The sequence below is a fragment of the Cucumis melo genome, chromosome 12, assembly GCF_025177605.1.
Source record: "Cucumis melo cultivar AY chromosome 12, USDA_Cmelo_AY_1.0, whole genome shotgun sequence".
Classification (NCBI taxonomy): domain Eukaryota; kingdom Viridiplantae; phylum Streptophyta; class Magnoliopsida; order Cucurbitales; family Cucurbitaceae; genus Cucumis; species Cucumis melo.
This window is the reverse complement of record NC_066868.1, coordinates 4,863,436-4,881,323: the sequence shown is the minus strand read 5'-3', so window position 1 is coordinate 4,881,323 and position 17,888 is coordinate 4,863,436. Positions and strand designations below refer to the sequence as shown.

Genomic DNA, 17,888 nt, shown 5'->3' with positions numbered 1-17,888 from the left:
TTATATAATTATAAATTTAGGTTTAAAAAGAGATAAAATAAAATAATGCAATTCTTAATTTTTAAAATAGTCTATCAAAGAAAATTTTACTCTAACCATAAACCACATAATATTTGTAAAAGAAAATTCAAAGGACAAAGAAAAAAAGAAATTGAATCTATATATTTTACATTTAAAAAAACAAAGAAAGAAAGGAAGGGAGGAAAAGAAAAAAAGAAAAGAAAGTTAGAAACATAGGAAGAGGAGAGAAGAAGAAGAAGGAAGGAAGGAGAGAGAGAGAGAGAGAGACAGAAAAAAAAAAAAAAAACCTATGAAGAGATCTAAACCAAATGCCAAAAAAAAAAAAAAAAGAAAAAAAAGTCTAGATAAAACAAAAGACACCTTTTCTGTTTAATTTGAGAGTATCAGATTGCACTTCACAGTAAATAAAGCTAAGCAACCTTTAACATTTAAGCAATTACAATTTTCAACTAAATTATTGGTTTGTTCATGAAGTTAGAAATATCAAAAGCCAAAATTTGATCAAATATTTAACTTACTAAATTTTCAACCTCCAGCTTTAACGTTACCCACAAACATGAAATGAGCAAAATGTACAGATTAACACATACTCGGCAACAAATAATCACAAACACGTTAGCTTCTTCAACCAGCAAGCCATCGACCAATTTTTTGAAGCAAAGGGTGCAAGTATCTCATAAATAAACTAGCCAAATGGTTCGTCCAAATTGGATATGTTTTGTTCGTTTCGATTGGATTATTCGAGTAGTCAATTAAAGTGAAAAAAAGAAAAAAAGCCGAACTGACACTCCTATATGCATGTATAGAAGAGAACACTTCAAGATGCATCCAAAATTCCAAGTATCATAAATAAAACACAAAAATCCCAACTTAAATCAGACGCCACCAACAGTGTTAATATTGATGATGCAGAAGCAAAACCAAAGTCTAAACATATGAATGCAATTAGGCAAAAGCAAAACCAAAGTCTAAATATTTGAGTGCAAAATTTGAGTGGTAAAACAAGAATGTACGTTTCATGTTTTCAATACTCTCCCTCCAACACTGAACTTAAAAGGGGATTAGAAAAACTAAATACTTACAAAGTTATCCATCTTTACAACGGAATAGAAGCATGGACTCCAAATGCAGAACCATCCAACTAATCCAACAAACAAAACGAATGGCTCATTGCAGAAAACTCCCCACGACTGTCCTTTCGTATGAGTGTAGGTCGTGTTTATGTCCCAGTATGATTGATAATCCTCTAAGATCGAGAACTGATCGTCCCTCGGTATTGGCAAGTTGTTATCTCTATGTAATCAAATGGAAGCCCCTTCTTGGGTGGATTCCTCGCCCCCTTTTTCTTGTAGAAACATATGACCAATTCCATTGATCCCCCTCGTCCCTTGGTATTGGTAAGTTGTCTTTCCAACTAGGTGATTAGATGCAAGCCCCTTTGCGAGCAGAGTCCTCCTTTCTGTCGTAGAAACGTATGACCAATTTCTACACCCTAACCACCCTCCCCGCACTGTCCCTTGGTATTGGTAACCTGTTGTCTCTCCAACTAGGTAATCAGATGCAAGCTCCTAGTCGAGCAGATTCCTCCTTGTTCTCGTATTAATGTATGACCAGTTTCTATGTCCTAAGCCCCCACCCCCTATTTATGGTCATTTTGTAATGCGAAACTATGAAAGCCAACTGAACCAGAATGCTGAACCGAACTACTACTACTCATAGATCTCTCAATTTCATCAATATCAGCAACTAAAGGGATGGGTCTCTCTGGGATTGAAGGAACAGATAACTCAGTTTCAAGCATTTTCACTACTTGATCCATTGATGGTCTGGCATAGAGCTGGGGATGTGAACAAAGGACAGCAATCAATACATACTTTTCAACAACCTCCGGAGAACCCAGCTCTGGCATGCCTTCTTCAATAACATCCATTGCCTTTTGTTCCCTAACCAAAGTCCAAGCCCAATCAGTCACTAGAAATGGTTGGCTGTCATGGCTCCTCACCCCAAGTGCCTTCCTCCCGCTCAATAGCTCGAGTAGAACAACTCCAAAGCTATACACATCACTCCTCTCAGTCAATTGGCCGTATAAGGCATACTCAGGCGCCACATACCCCATAGTTCCAGCTACTCTTGTGCTCAAATGAGTCATTCCTTCTGGAGTAAACTTAGCTAAACCAAAGTCAGCTACCTTAGGTTCAAAATTTTCATCCAAAAGAATGTTGCTGGCTTTGATATCTCTATGGATAATGGAAGGCTGAGCTCCGTAATGCAGATAAGCCAATCCTCTAGCTGTGCCAAGAGCAATCTTTTGCCTAATAGGCCAACTCAATCTCTGATCTGAAAACCCAAACAAATGGTCATAAAGACTCCCATTCTTCATCAAATCACACACAATTATCCTCTGGTGACCTTCCATTGGAGTGGTTGCAATACAATATCCTCTTAAAGCTACAAGATTAACATGCCTAACACTAGAAATTACCTCAACTTCATGAGCAAAAATGGCATCCCCTGCTGCAGAACAGTTCTTAAACCTCTTCAATGCAACTTCAGAATCATCTAATAGAACCCCTTTATACACATTCCCATAACCCCCTCTCCCAATTATGTTATCTCTACTAAAATTCCTTGTTGCCCTCTTGATTTCATCGAATGTGAACTTCACCAAACTAGTGCTTGCACTAATCGATTCCAATCCAGAACCCAACCCTGTTTCAACTCTACCAATTCTATCGTTCTTCTTGACTTTCCCCTGTTTCCGCCAGAAAAACAACCCACCTGCAACCGCCGCCACCGCCGCCGCAACGCCACAACAAATTAGAACAACTAACACCACCGTGTTCCGCTTCTTGCTTCTCGAATTCCCCGACGAAGAAGGATTCAGTGAGAATAAACATTTCGCAGTTCCCCAATCGGTGGGTCCGAAATGATTCACGAAAGCCGCCGTGTAGATCGATGGATATGCGGGGCAATCAGTGACATTTCCAATCGACGGACCAGTCAAGAACGATGCCTGAACGATCGCGAGCCTCGTCGTGCACGAGGCACAAGGGGAACCATTTTCAAGCGATTGATTACAGTTCGCAACAACACCATCAAGGGCAGATTTAGGAACGATTCTGTCAAACTCCGATTTGGTAGTTATGTTCATACAGCCTTGAGAAATCCACCCGGTTTGAAACCCACAAGAGCTCCGAATGTCGAAATTCGGCCAAGAAACATTCACAATCGATTGGTAAGAATTCCAGCATGAATCGGAAGAGTTCACCGGGGGCAAGAAGGAGCCGGTGAGTTTAAGGTACTGGGAAAGAACGAGGCGGAGACCAAGGCGGATGTATTGGCATTCGTCGGAGCGGGAAATGGAGGAACCCTGGGAGAACTGGCGGAGGACGGTGAAGTTGAGAGGGCATTCAACGGAGGCGATTGCGGCGGTGGTGAGGGATGTTAAGGTGAAAAGAAGGAGAAACAGGTGGGGAGAAAGTGACATTGAAATTGATTTAGGGTTTGGGGTTTCATTGGGGAAGAAAAGGGGAATTGGGATTTGGGTTGGTGGTGATGGTGGAAGTTGTTTTTACTTGAGCAGCCATTATCGACGGAGCTTGAAAATGGTTCCACTAGGAGACAAACTTTGGTGAAGGAAGCAACTTCCTAGGAACTTCACAATTAGTTAAAATTTGAAATTTTTGTGTGTGTTTGTTTTTCTCTTTTCCCTCTCTTGAAAAAGAAAATTGAGAAAAATACATCTTAGATTTTCCCTCTTTCTTTTCTCCTAATGTTTCTTTGTTAGTGTTGTTGTTGTGTGTGCTCCTCCTACTTCTTGTACTCATGTCTATTTATGCTATTGTTCCTTTTTGTCTTTGATTTGTCACTTTTGTGTTCTTTTCTCTGTTTCTTTTCCTGGTTTCTTTTTTGTGGTTGTTGTTTTGAGTTTGGAAGTGTTTTTGTTGCCCTTTTCTCTGTTTCTTTTCCTGGTTTCTATTGTGTGTCTTGACTTCGAGCTGTGGAGTCCCCTTGTTGTTGTTTAATATATATCTTTTTAAAAATTGTTATATTTTATTCATGGATCACCTTAGTTTCTACATTTTTGATATTTCACTAATCAACTTAATTCTAGTATTATTGTCTACTAAGTAGTTTAAAAAGTTAGATTATTATAAATTTACTATATTTATAAATATTTTGATTCATTTGACTAGATTTGAAAACAACCCATGTTTTAAATTAATTTGTTAAAATTTAACCTAAAAATTAATATTAGGTCGCTGAAAACGGGAATATAAATTTATATCAAATTGGAACTTCGATATTAAATGAAAATTAAACTCAAAACTCAACAGAGATTCTTTAAATTTCTATTTTGGCATGTTTGGCCAATTTTGAGAATTCAAAGCTTGGTTTTGGCAAGTTTGGCCAAAAGTTCATGAGACTCCTCGTATATTTTGGCTTAATTGATAGGATTTTGGAATGGCGAAAGATAATGAAACCTAAAAAATGGAAATGTTTTAGGTTAGAGGTTTGACCAATTTAACTTAATGTCTTAATCAATTCAAGAATTTAATGCAATTAGCCAAGTAGAAAGACTTGTGTGACACTCTACTTAAATTAATTTAGGAATCAACATCAGCGTTGGTTTACCTTAGGGAGTTTGTATGGGTTTTCCAAACAATAGATTAGGGCTTGAGAAATAGATAACCGTTGAAGTTGATGGTTGTATGATTAATCAATGAATTTGTTCATAGATAGTCCGACAGTCTCTTAGTCCACCAAGGTAATCTTGTGTATTGATTTCTCTCTCTCAATCTATTTTACTTTCTGCATTTAGTTTTTCTGTCAACCTAACTACAAAACCACCCATTTTTACCACTTTTTATAGATCAATTTAGCTTACAGAGATTCTATCTTAAAGCTCCTTGTGGTTCGATCTCGTTCTTGCTATGATACTACTTCTTAGTTGAAGTTTTTAATCGATGAAATCGATATTATTTTATTTGTGGTGTTTTGGGAGCGACACAAAAAGTTTATACAATCACCTGACAAATTGAAGTATTATATTAATCCCACTTGCTCAAGTATATCAATATAATTTATACCACCAACTAAATTTTTTTAATAAACACGTCCAATACTTATAATCTTATCAATTAAATTCTTAAAACTTTAATTGAGATTCTTAATTGAGATTTCATGTGCATGCATCAATTCCGACCGTTTATTTTATAATCTGGCATTTAATAAAATCTATACACATATAAGAATTGAATCAGTTGACACTTTTTAAATATAATCTCATAAAGGATTTAAAATTTTAGTATCGGTAATTACCCTTCTTGGTAGTGAACTTTGCTTTCAATAAAAATATCATTGACTATTTGCTAAGTTGATTACAAAATCTATTTTTATTTGTTGTATGAGAACGAAAACCTATTGTCATAGACCTTTGTCACTAAAGTCTAATGTTGCGAGATGCAACAAACATATAAAAACATCACATACACCTTTGCAGCGAACATAAAAACTTGCAATATCTGATGTTTGTTAAGATGACGTCACAAATTGCAATTTTTTGTTTGTTGCATTAGACGACGACGACGTTTTTGCTTCCAACATATAAGCCATATAAAAAGTTAAATACTAAATGTAAACATATTCACAATCAACATACAAATATTAGTCACTTTTTTGTGTTACTAATTATAAGTTACTCTCAAACATAATTATCGAGTTGCAACAAACATAAGTTATTATTCACTCATCCCCTCCCTCTCCCAATCTCTTTTTTCACAAACAACAAATATAAAGAACTCAAAAGTCACACTATATATAACATATAAGTATGTTTCCTTCTATATTCATTATAAAAACTATAAGAATAAAATCAAACATTTTGTAACTCTCTACATCTTTTCTTTTCGTACCCACTCCCCATTCACAACAAAAATATAAAACGTTCGGTAGTTGCACCATCCGTCAGAATCACAGTACACAAGTTGATACTAATTAATTTGATTAATATAAACCTAAGTTGAAACTAATAAAAAATTACTTTATCAAGAGATGAACTTAACAAACTCAATTTAATTTATTAATAATTTGAGTTCTTTTATGAGTCTAGCATAGAGCTCGAAAGTACAAGGATTCATCCAACAAAATTTGAATCAACTAAATCGAAGCTCAAACGAAGAAGTTATAGCCAAAACAAACTTAATGAAAAAATATCGAACGATGACGTAACGGAAAAATATTTTGAGTGACATTTGAAGCAAGTGTAACACTAGGTGAAATTTGGTTGGTTTTAAATAGAAAAAGATTTTAGAATTTAATTGGTTTTATTTTAAAAAAGAAAAATAAATTGAAAAAGAAAATCAATTTATTGTTATCTTTAGTTTCTTTTTTAAATAGTGACTTGTTTTTGTTGGGATTTAAAAGAAATAATTTTATAAAGATATATATTATTATATTATTAATCTTTGTTTGTGGCTCACGACTAGTTGGATCTAAATCTCCAACCATTTAATTTTCTTATACAAGATACAATTGACAAAATCGATTTTAGATTTTAACATCTCACTCTCTATTTAAAGACATCTTATTCTCTAAATTAATGTAACGACTCAACTTTTTATACTAAGTTGAGGTCATTACTACTTAAAGGAAAATTAAACTAATTTTTACTAAAAACCTCAAATGCTTGTCATAATTATAAATAAATCAAAGTATGTAGAAATAAATCACTAACAATAAAATCCTAGCTTGGGTTCTATCTAATTTTAAAAGAGACAAAAATCAAAGAATACAAAAATACTGAAATCAAAACTGTAAAGTAAAAGCGGAAGCAAAACGTTTCCTATGTCAAGACGTAATCACTTCTTGTCATTTGCCAGCTTCCCTCTACCTTTTTCTGAAAAATTAAACATAGAAAGAGTGAATATAAATTTATACTCAGCAAGGGACCTACTACTAGTCCCCGCTAAGTATCTGTTAACTTCCCGTTAGGGTCCTATAAAAAAGTACCCCTAAACTAGCGCGTTCCCAAACACACGTAATCTAATGATCCCGTAGTAACATCTCTGGTCTTTGGTGAACCCAATTGAACACCTAGGACAAAACTGGTATTCGGTGAACTCAAAGGAACACTTAGGACAAACTAGTTTTCAGTGAACCCGAAGGAACACTTAAGACAATCGGGCTGTAAATGACCGTGTCGGAGCACTCATATACAAAACATCTCATGATAAACTGGTGATTCCGTCGGGCCACACAGTCATACAAAGGTGGTGATCCGAGGGACATCCATATGAGTACGATCCTAACAGATAAAGTTAATAGAACACTCAATCCATAGCATGTAGCACATCATAACATCATAAATATGGTATGGATATTAATCATAATGCTCTCAATCATGAGATTAATATTTCATGCATCATCATTAACATAAATTAGTCATCATCATCAACATAACTTAGTCATAACTATTAGTCATCATCATACGTCATCAATACATTATGCGCTTTAGCTACACCAATGCATAATAGAGAAATAACTTACACACTCTTAACTTTAGTACCGGTCTAGTAGAAGAATCTCTTACCTCGAGATTAGTTTAATAAAAAATATTCCTAAGAGCAACAGTCAAGCTTTCCAAATAAACAAGTCTTAAACATAGATGAAATTAAATTAATAAATTCCTCAACTGAATACAAGCCCAAAAATCATATTAAAGCAACTTACCTAAAGTTGAGGTTGAATTCCAATTCAACCTTAATTGGGGAAAAATCAAAGCTCTCAGTTCTTCCAATTAGATCTAAGCAAGTCTTCATGAAAAAAAAAATAATCCAACTTAAAGGAAATTTCAACTTAAATCCAAAATTTAATTATCTAGACTCCAAAATTAACACCTCATGAGTATTATCCAAAACCCATTAAAACTTACCAAAACTTGCTAAAATAGGTGGGAAAGGACCAAAAATTAGGTCGACGGCTCGACTAAAGGGAATCGACTTGGGTGGCTAGGCTTACAGCTTGAAATAGGACGCGGCTCACGCAAAGAGCACACGACTCGCTCTCGACTTGGTGGCTGGCATGCGCGGCTTAGAGATGGCTTGGAGGCGTGCGGCTCGGATTACAAAGATGCAACTTGCAAGGGATGAAGGATGACTCAGGTTGCTGATGACTTGCGCACGACGATCAACTTACGAAAGGAAAAACTAGCTCGGTGCTTTGTGACGATAACTGCGTGACAAATGCAAACAGACCGAGGCAGCACTTAACGGCGGAATGACTAAGAAGAGATCGGCGAATCGCGACGAATGTGAACAGACCAAGGCGACATTTAACGGTGGAACAACAGAGGAGAGATCAGCAAAGCGCAACAGAGGGACTAGCGGAGTGGAATGAAGGAGGATGGAGACCTTACGTACGATGAAGCTTGACGGAAACGACAGAGAATGCGATGGCTTTAACGGTGACAGTCGATCTGAGGGGGAACGAAATCAATTGACGTGACGGATGGTGGAGAGGTGACTATGACGACGGTGGCGGCTAGGGAATTAAGGTTTCTTTGAGGAAGAAGAAGATGAATAGCTTGGCACTCTTCCCGAGGGCTTATTTAAACAAAATAATAATAATAATAATAATAATATTTTTATATTTATATTTATTTTTAATTTTACTTTACCTTTTTTTCCTCGATCTTTTCCAAAATAATGTAATCACTTTTTCTCTCTTCAATTAATATAAATCAAATCTTCTTTTTCACTTCTCCTCAAAACACAATATATTTTCTTAAATAATTATATTATCTCCATAATATAATTATTCTTAACCTTCATAACTTAATTAATTATATAATCATATATATATATATATATTTATATAACTACCCATAATCTCACTAATATAAATCAACCAATATCAAACAACTTACATCAAAACTTTACAACATCAAAAATTCCAAATTATATAATTAATTAAATATTCATCCAAAAATATTTAATTAATTTTAATTTCCACAAACCAAACAAATTCTCAAATTATTTTAAATTAACACCCCAATAAATCCAACATAATTAAAAATTAAACCAATAAGATTAAATTAAAATTACCTTACTTTGGGGTGTTACAATCTTCCTTCCTTTGAGAAACTTTCGTCCTTGAAAGTTCTAATCCTCGAACAGCTCGAGATATTAGGTTCTCATGTCATCCTCTCTTTCCTATGTGGCCTCATCAGCTTTGTGGTTTCGCCAAAGAACTTTAACCAATGAAATTCCTCTATTACGGAGCAGTTTGACCTCTCTTACCAAAATCTCAACGAGTTGCTCCTCATAGCTCAAATTTTCATTAATTTGCAATGGTTCAAAGTCAACTATATGCATCGGGTTTGCTATATACTTACTTAACATAGAGACATAGAATACATCATGAACTATAGAAAATGACGGAGGCAACGCCAAATGATAAACTACGGGGCCGATCTGTTCAAGTACCTCAAATGGTCCTACAAAACGTGGACTTAGCTTTTCCCTTCTTCTCAAATCTCAAAACACCTTTTGTAGGTGCTACCTTTAGAAAAACCATGTCTCCTATGTTAAACTCGAGATCCTTACACCGTTCATCAGAGTAACTCTTCTGTTTGCTCTGTGCTGTCAACATACGAGCTCTAATCTTCTGTATAGCTTTATTGGTGGTTTGAACTAGCTCAGGACCTAACATTCTTCGCTTACCAACCTCACCCCAACACATAAAAGATATACAGCACCTACTATACAAAGCTTCGAATGAATGGTAGCCTTATAATTGTTATTATAAGCGAACTCCATGAAATGCAAATGGGAGTCCTAACTCCCTGTAAACTCTAGAACACAAGACCATAGCATATCCTCTAAAATTTGATTCAAATGCTCTATTTGACCATCGGTCTGAGGATGAAAGGTTGTGCTGAAATCTAATCTCGTGCCCAAGGCAATCTAAAGTCCTTTCCAAAACTTTGAAGTGAAACGAGCATCTCTATCAGAAACAATTGATACAAGCACCCCATATAGTCTCACTATCTCAGTCATACATAACTGTACCCACTTACTGGCAGTATAAGTGGATTTCCTTGCAATGAAATGGGCGGACTTCGTGAGCCTGTTAACAACAACCCAAATCACCGTATAAGACTTTAGGGTCCTAGGCAGTCCTATGATGAAGTCTGTAGACACGTTCTCCCAGTTCCACTCTAGCACATTCAAGGGTTGTAACAAACCTGCTGGTAGACCAAACATCTACTAACGAAGTCTGCCACTTCTCTCTTCATATTTTGCCACCAGTAAACTCGCTTCAAGTTCTGGTACATCTTTGTACTGCCATGATGCATAGAAAATGGGGAACTATGTGCCTTAGTCAAAAGCTCAATCTTAACTATATTGTATGCTGACACGTATAACTGTCTCTCAAACATAAGTCCATCATTAGAGGATGTGGAGAACTCCTCAGTTTGCCCTGCTTCTTTTAGGCGACGCTTCTAAACCAAATATGGATAATTAAACTGGGCAACAATAATCCTCTGTCTCAAAGTTGGTTGCACCGACAATTGAGCCAACTGTAAGGTGACTTCCAGCTCTCTCAAAGTCTCTATGCAAGGGAATTTGCTCAGTAATAAGTGCTGCTAAATGTGATATCTTCCTAATAACACTACAAGAAATCTGGCCTTTAATGTCGGCTTAAAATCGACATTAAAGGTCTTTAATGTCACTTGGCGACCGACATCTTTGCGAGCGTTATTAAAGGTCTTTAATGTCGGTTGGGCTTCATCTTTAATGTCGGTTACAAACTGACATTAAAGGCCTTCAATGTCGGTTATAAACCAACACCTTCAAAGATGTTATTGAAGGCCTTTAATGTCGGTTGATCTTTAATGTCGGTGGATAACCGACATTAAAGATATCTTTAATGTCACTTATAAGAGATCTTTAATGTCACTTATAAGAGATCTTTAATGTCGTTTTTCCACTGACATTAAAGATGTCTTTAATTTTTTTTAACCGACATTAAAGATGTCTTTAATGTCGTTTTTAAAACCGACATTAAAGATACATTTAATGTCGTACTTACACTAGTTTTTATGATGGCAAAACCGACATTATTTGGCTTGAACTACGTCCGGAAATGTTCGTCATCGTATATTGTAAAAAGTAAAAAAATTGCTTGCACGCTGGCTATAAAATGCCTACTACTCAATGGTAAACCTTATAACTAGTTCACCTGCAATGCACACAAGAATACCTGAAATTCTAGCATACACTTCCATATAGAACTACAACAAATACACATCATCCAACACCTACATATAATCACATATCAATAAACACAACTATATTCAATACCATAAGTCCAACTACTCCAAATCTTCCAATATATCCACCTATATATATAATCACACATATCAAACAACACATGTTGCCCTCCATGGCAAACCAATAACATAAGATCTAACACTAAAATACTAGCAAACTTTTCCACACTTCCATATAGTACTACAGCAAATACGATCATCCAACACATAAAATATGAGCACCTTTCCACCCTTCTATATAGTACTACAACAAATACAATCATCCAACTCCTATATATAATCACATATTTAAACAACAACCAACAACTATAAGTGAAAACTCAAAAATATAAAGATAATATATAAGATCGTGATTAATAACCAATGTATATGTACAATAGAAAGTTCCTCCACTAACTAAAGTATACGTACAAACTATCTAACAAACAACAATTAGTACGAGACCACCTGTCCTTAAAAAAACTATAGGACTGCCCGACCCTAAAAAACTTAACTTAACTCGACCAACTACTAACTTAACTACAGAAATCAACTACTAACTTAACTGGACCAAAAAAAAAAAAACATTCAAAAGCTTACACAAATCTACTAACAAAAGCTGCCCATTTGGTTCGAATCTCGTCAATCTCCTCTTGCCTATATGCACTTTTGGTATTGAACTACGCACAAAGAGAAAGATATGGAAAGTATGAGTTTAGATCATAAATTGTAATATGTAAAAAGTTAAAGTAGAAACTTACAAGGCTAGTAATAGAAGTACTAGAATTATGCACTATCTCATGTATGTAATTTTGCACGTAGTACCCACACTCTACATAATCCAATTGACGAGGACACTGCATGTATATAAATTGAATACAAATTAATCTTATGTTTCATCAAAAATAATTTTTGGATATCACCTTTAGCTTGTTCCCTTGTGAAACAAAGAGGTTACTCTAGAAATAAATTACTATTTTGATCACTAGACCAACCCGATTAAAATCAATATTCTCTATCCTTACCTCCATACCATATGTGTCACACCTGAAAGTATACAAACTTGATTGTAAGCACATGAAACTAATAGAATACGTTGAATATAAATTTTGTACCTACAAAACTTCAGCTAAACCTTACTGTCAAACTGTCGAGAAAAAGTTCAGTCTAGACTCCAAACCAAACAACGAGTGAAGCACAAGCTTCTATCAATAATACCAGTTTATTAACTTAAAAATCTGATTATAATCAGGAAATCCTCAGCAATATTTGACTAAATGCCAATTTCTGATTTTAAGTAGCTAGCCTAAAAGTATCATATGCACACCTCCTAAATACATATTCATATTTGTGAATGTAGCGACCTCAAATTCAAGGACTAACAATTAAATATAGAACATCATTCACAAAAATGAATAAACATACAAAAGTATTCACCAAGCTGTTTCAATTCACGAAGCCTGTAATACAAGAATGGGTCAAATAATCAGACAACAGCTTACAGAGTTCATCTTCAAAACTACCAAACAAGCCATGTCTGAACGGTTTTTCTCATATTTCTTTAGAAACTACAAACTCAATTCAATAATAAAATAAAAAAATCAAAATAAACACAAGCCAAAGGATATTCTCCTCCACAGATAAAGAAATATCACCACTCCACCGTCTCACAACAACAACAATAACAAACATGAACTCACCTCTGAAACTGCTTGATATTCATAAACTTAAAAGATGGTTGCAAAAACAAAATGAAATTTTGCAAATCAAACTCCAATTCTGAGAACCGTAATGTTTTGACAAGAAAACCAAAATTCAATCCAGATTTATTATAAACTTTCAAATTAATTCTAGAAGAATACCCGCCAAAAATCAAGACAAACATCCAAAATAAATTACTTGCAACCAAGTCATCAATTCCTCGTATTGGAGACCAAAGTTGTTGAAATGTAAGGATTTATGTCAAACTTGTTGTGTAGCTTGCAATTATTACCAATAATAAGACAAGAGATTAAATAGAAATCTCCCATAAATAAGATTTCCCTTCCACACATTGATGAGTAAATCATACTTACTCAAATCTTCAATTACGTAGAAAAAGAAAACAAAAGATAATGCAACTGCAATAAATTTGCAATGCCAATTAAAGAAACATAAAACAGACAAAAATATGAAACTTACTCAAATCTTCATCGCTGTGAGAATAAAAAAGCTTATTTCTATAATATAACAATAGAATGTGAAACAAAGGAACATTATGAAAAGTTATTACAAGAAGAGAGTAATACAAATAGTAAGTTTAATAAAAGTACCAAATGATAAGCAAACAACACATCATAAGAAAGAGACATACCCATTCGAGGATCATTCCCTTTCGAATTTGACCATTGTCAACATCAAGTGCTTTTTGCCCTGTCAAAAGTTCAAGAACCAATATGCCAAACCCAAAAACATCAATCTTTTATGAAGATTATCATTATAGTGCTTGTAGCAATTTGACTATTCTCCCAATCATTGATTTGCATTATAGTGAAAACACTGTTCTAAACATTAGTATGATTCACAAAAGACTATTTCAATAATCAAATAACAAATGGGGGTATTGATTAAAGTTTTAAATAATACAAACCTGCAAGGAGAAGATGACCCAATACCAATTTTGCTACAAGCTGCTTTTCTACATAATTGTTCGATCAACCATATACATTAAAAAGATTAATTTTGAGCTAAAACATGAGCTCACTTCCAGAGCACAATGCTAAAAATTACTTACAACATAAATTAATAATTGGGAGAAGAGAATATTAGTTATGAAGTTTCCCAAAAGAAAACTTCATAATTTAGACTTATAAATATCAACAATTTTAGCTGCCTCAGAATTTTCCTAAACATTAAAAGTATATGCAATTGCTTACAAATTGAAAGAAGTTGACAACATTCAAGATACAAACAGCATTGTATGAATTCAAAATAGTATGACTCCAAATGAAAAAGAACTCAACTTTACCCATAAAAACATGAACATAAAAGCAATATGAATAGAGGTGATGTACTCTTAAATAGTTTCAAAATTCCAAGAATAAGAAGAATACCACAACATGGAGTCTCCAACAAAGACAAGTGTACTAAATGCCATGCAACATTGTCCAGCAGCAACCATACTAGAAACTTCAATATTAAATAGTTTCAAAATTCCTATATGAGCTTTTATGGCCTTTGAAAAGTTTAGTCCACCCACCCATACTAGAAACTTTAGTATTGGATTGTTCAGCTACTATACTTTTTCTTGCAGCAAGTTATTCGGTCAGGAACTTGAAATCATCCACCCTAAATTCTGAAAGGTATATGTGATGTACAAATCTTTTTCAATAGGTATAAACGTAGTTGAAACATATAGGTTTGCAGCAAATAATACAACAACAAGACAATGGTAGCAATAGAATCCATACAGCAGAGAAAGAATAAAAGGCATCAAGTGTTAATTTATAGCGGTGTGTGCAAATTCAACTGTCAACAATGTCTGTCCCAAATTTCTCAAAATGAACCAAAGGCAATACAACATTTGCAGGACAAGTAAGACTTCAACAATTAAAGCTTAAAACAGAATTGCCTATTTAACTCTACAGTTCAGGAATCCAAGATCAATGGATAAGAACTATTTAACTTTTGTTTGAAAAAATGAAAAAAAATGCATCGAACTCATAAGTGAAAGGTTCATTCCTCTCGATGATCTCCTAAAAACTACTTTTAACACATTCCTGATCTTACTAATATAATAATATATTTTAGTGTATATATAAAAGTTACCTACATTTTCCATTGCACACCTCACAAGAAAAGTTCGGCCTCATACTTAAGCCTTGAATAACTTTTGTGCTTTCAAACAACTCACATTTTTAAATCCATGTACATAGGGAATAAAGTTTCATCAACCCATTCAAAAAGTTACATAAGTTTCCAATTCCAAGATTTTTAGAATGGAATTTCCTTAGCAGCTCCAGAGATGTTAACATTTCCGTAGATTGACTCTTACTTTTACAAATAGATTTTACCAAATGAATGAAAGAAAATTTAACTTTCTAAAAAAACAAATGGGCCAATGGCTAGCAGAAAATAATTCCTATAGTAAATGTGAAATGAATATTGAAAATAGGAAATCATAGTATCACCATCTTCTGTATTTAATTGACAGATTATTATATCACATCTATCTCCTTAGCTATTAATACCAAACACTTCGTTTTCCAATGAATAAACGTTAAATCCTTACCGAGCTAACCTAAAAAACCTTGATACAATGTGAGATACCCGCACTAGCAAGAATTCGTCATATTGCGATCAAAATCTACACTGAAACAAGAATGTCATGATTATCATTTCTGAAATTTTACAACTGAGGACAAGTCTTAAAAATAATGGACACGTACTTATCTCAGACTCTCAATGAAAGACAAAATGATGATTGAAGAAGGCTCAAAGTACAACTTGAACAAACTTTGCATTGCATCCCATGTAAAATTTCTCTCTAAAGCAATCTTGCAAGTTAAAGATGAAGAAACATCAATGAAATAAATAAACCTTTATTTAATGTCCTTTCTCACACAACAGAATAATTTGAATAGATCTAACAAAATTAGGATCTTGAGAGAAATTGTAAGAATTCTTCACTTTCCCACACATATCACAGTATCTATAAAACAAAGATAAAAAAAGTAAATAAATAAATAAAAGAAGCCAACAACAAAATATAATAAAGCCAAGTAAGCATCTTCATATCATAAAACAATGTGGGAGAACATTCAGGTCCTTTACTAGACGCCTATGAGTAAATTCAACAAGATGGTATTATAGACCTTGCCAGATACTTTCTTGCTTGTAATAGGTATGATCTCTGGCTAAAGACTTTCTTTAACAGTCAATCTTTGGCTGCAAAATTTCAAGCAAAATACAAATTTCAATCATGAACTCGAGAGTGAATGAGATTATAAATTGAAAGAAAAGAAAAATGAAAGTACAAATTATAAGGACACAAATGTAAATTAGGGAGATCTAAATACAGTGAAATAACCTTAATTTAGTCTGCCATGTTGATTAGCTACTAGTAATTTTAGATGCATATAAAAAAGATATAAGAAAGGGAGAAATCTCAAACCTCATTGATAGATGTGAATTATGTGTTCTTCATTTTTCAGATTTTAAAATCTTAAAATTTTAAAATAGCATGACATATCTATTATGAAATTAGGCATTTCTGAGTTAGAAAATCTGCATTTACTTTTCAAACATGAGCCAATAAAAATGTCCTCGACGAATCCTCTATATCCATTATATTTAAAAACTCAAGATGAATCTAACATAGCATACAGGCTCTTCCATCTCGCTACCTCTTGCAGGATATCAAGTAATCCTAAAGCTACTTCGGAAAAATTGCTATAAGAAAAGATTTTCAAGATTCTGTGTAGTTGCAATCACCTGCTCTATAAAACACAAATTTTTAAGCTTTGAACTATTAAGCAGACGATTTTCATATAAAATACCCATGTCTCTTTAATAAAAGGAAAAAGCCACGAAAGGTGGATTAAATTTTTCAAAGCTTGCTTAAGAATTGACAAAGATAGCTCTTCAGTCTCCAGATAACGTCTAAGGTAATCATCATCTTAAGGGCAAAACCTAGAGAAATAACTTATTGTTCCTTAAGGATAAAAAAAGAGATTCTAGAGTAGAATAAATCAAGTAGCTCATTGTCAAAGACGAATAAGTAACAGTAATAATTCCCAAACCTTGCTTCCTCTCATGGCAACTAGAAGAAGAGCTAGGAACGAATTCCTTCAATGCATTTTCGTCATCCGCAGCACAATGCTCAGAATTCGGATGGAACTGTTGGTTAATCAGACTCCAAAGAGCTTCACAATGCAATTCGAAAAAGTTTGAGAGTTGTGACCATTGTGGCTGCAATTTGAGCACCGCCGCATCATCATTCTGCTACAGGATCGATCGCATAGCGCCACCGCTTTTCAGAAATCGAACTCAACTTCAACCAGATCAAAGGATTTGAGTTGCATGATTCGATTGAGAAAAAACTAATGGAGTTTTTGTTTATTCTTCCATGCAATGGTCATCAGTCGTGGTTCACGCAGCCATTCAAGTGGGTTTCGTGGACATGGAGATAGAAGATGAATAGGGTTTGTAGATGTAAAAGAGACAGTAGTGATATGTGAGAGGGAACTCTTTCATTTCTTCATCTGTTACCATATATATGAACCCTAAAAAACAAGTGAGGAGGGAGACAAACATTTAAATTATTACTTTCAATGTCGGTTTAAAAAAAGCAGGTCTTTAATGTCGGTTTTAAACCGAGATTAATCCTTCCTCTTTGATGTCGGTTTAAAACCGACATTAAACATCCACATTTTTTAAAGCGACATTAAAGATCCATTTTCATTTTTTCCAAGTGACATCAAAGAGCATATTTCTTCTAGTGTAAGAGCATCAACTACCACATTCACCTTACCTGGGTGGTACAAAATCTCACAGTCATAGTCCTTTACTAACT

General features: G+C 34.3%; 1 protein-coding gene and 1 long non-coding RNA gene across 8 annotated transcripts; both read right to left on the bottom strand.

Annotated features, from left to right (window-relative positions):
* Positions 1 to 966: 966 nt before the first annotated feature.
* LOC103501817 (probable LRR receptor-like serine/threonine-protein kinase RKF3) lies at positions 967 to 3,768 on the bottom strand. Its single transcript, XM_008465528.3, has one exon. The coding sequence runs from the start codon at positions 3,506 to 3,508 to the stop codon at positions 1,661 to 1,663; it is 1,848 nt and encodes a 615-aa protein (XP_008463750.1). The 5' UTR covers positions 3,509 to 3,768; the 3' UTR covers positions 967 to 1,660.
* Positions 3,769 to 11,685: 7,917 nt separating this feature from the next.
* LOC103501825 (uncharacterized) lies at positions 11,686 to 17,580 on the bottom strand. 7 transcript variants are annotated; one of them, XR_007816240.1, is made up of 6 exons: positions 17,116 to 17,580; positions 16,189 to 16,261; positions 15,606 to 15,685; positions 13,689 to 14,012; positions 12,097 to 12,795; positions 11,686 to 12,015 (listed from the first exon to the last, which is right to left on the bottom strand). It is a non-coding gene; the product is annotated as an uncharacterized LOC103501825 (long non-coding RNA). The 7 variants fall into 7 exon arrangements; XR_007816236.1 differs by having other exon boundaries at positions 12,097 to 13,873; positions 13,965 to 14,012; XR_007816235.1 differs by having other exon boundaries at positions 12,097 to 14,012.
* Positions 17,581 to 17,888: the final 308 nt, after the last annotated feature.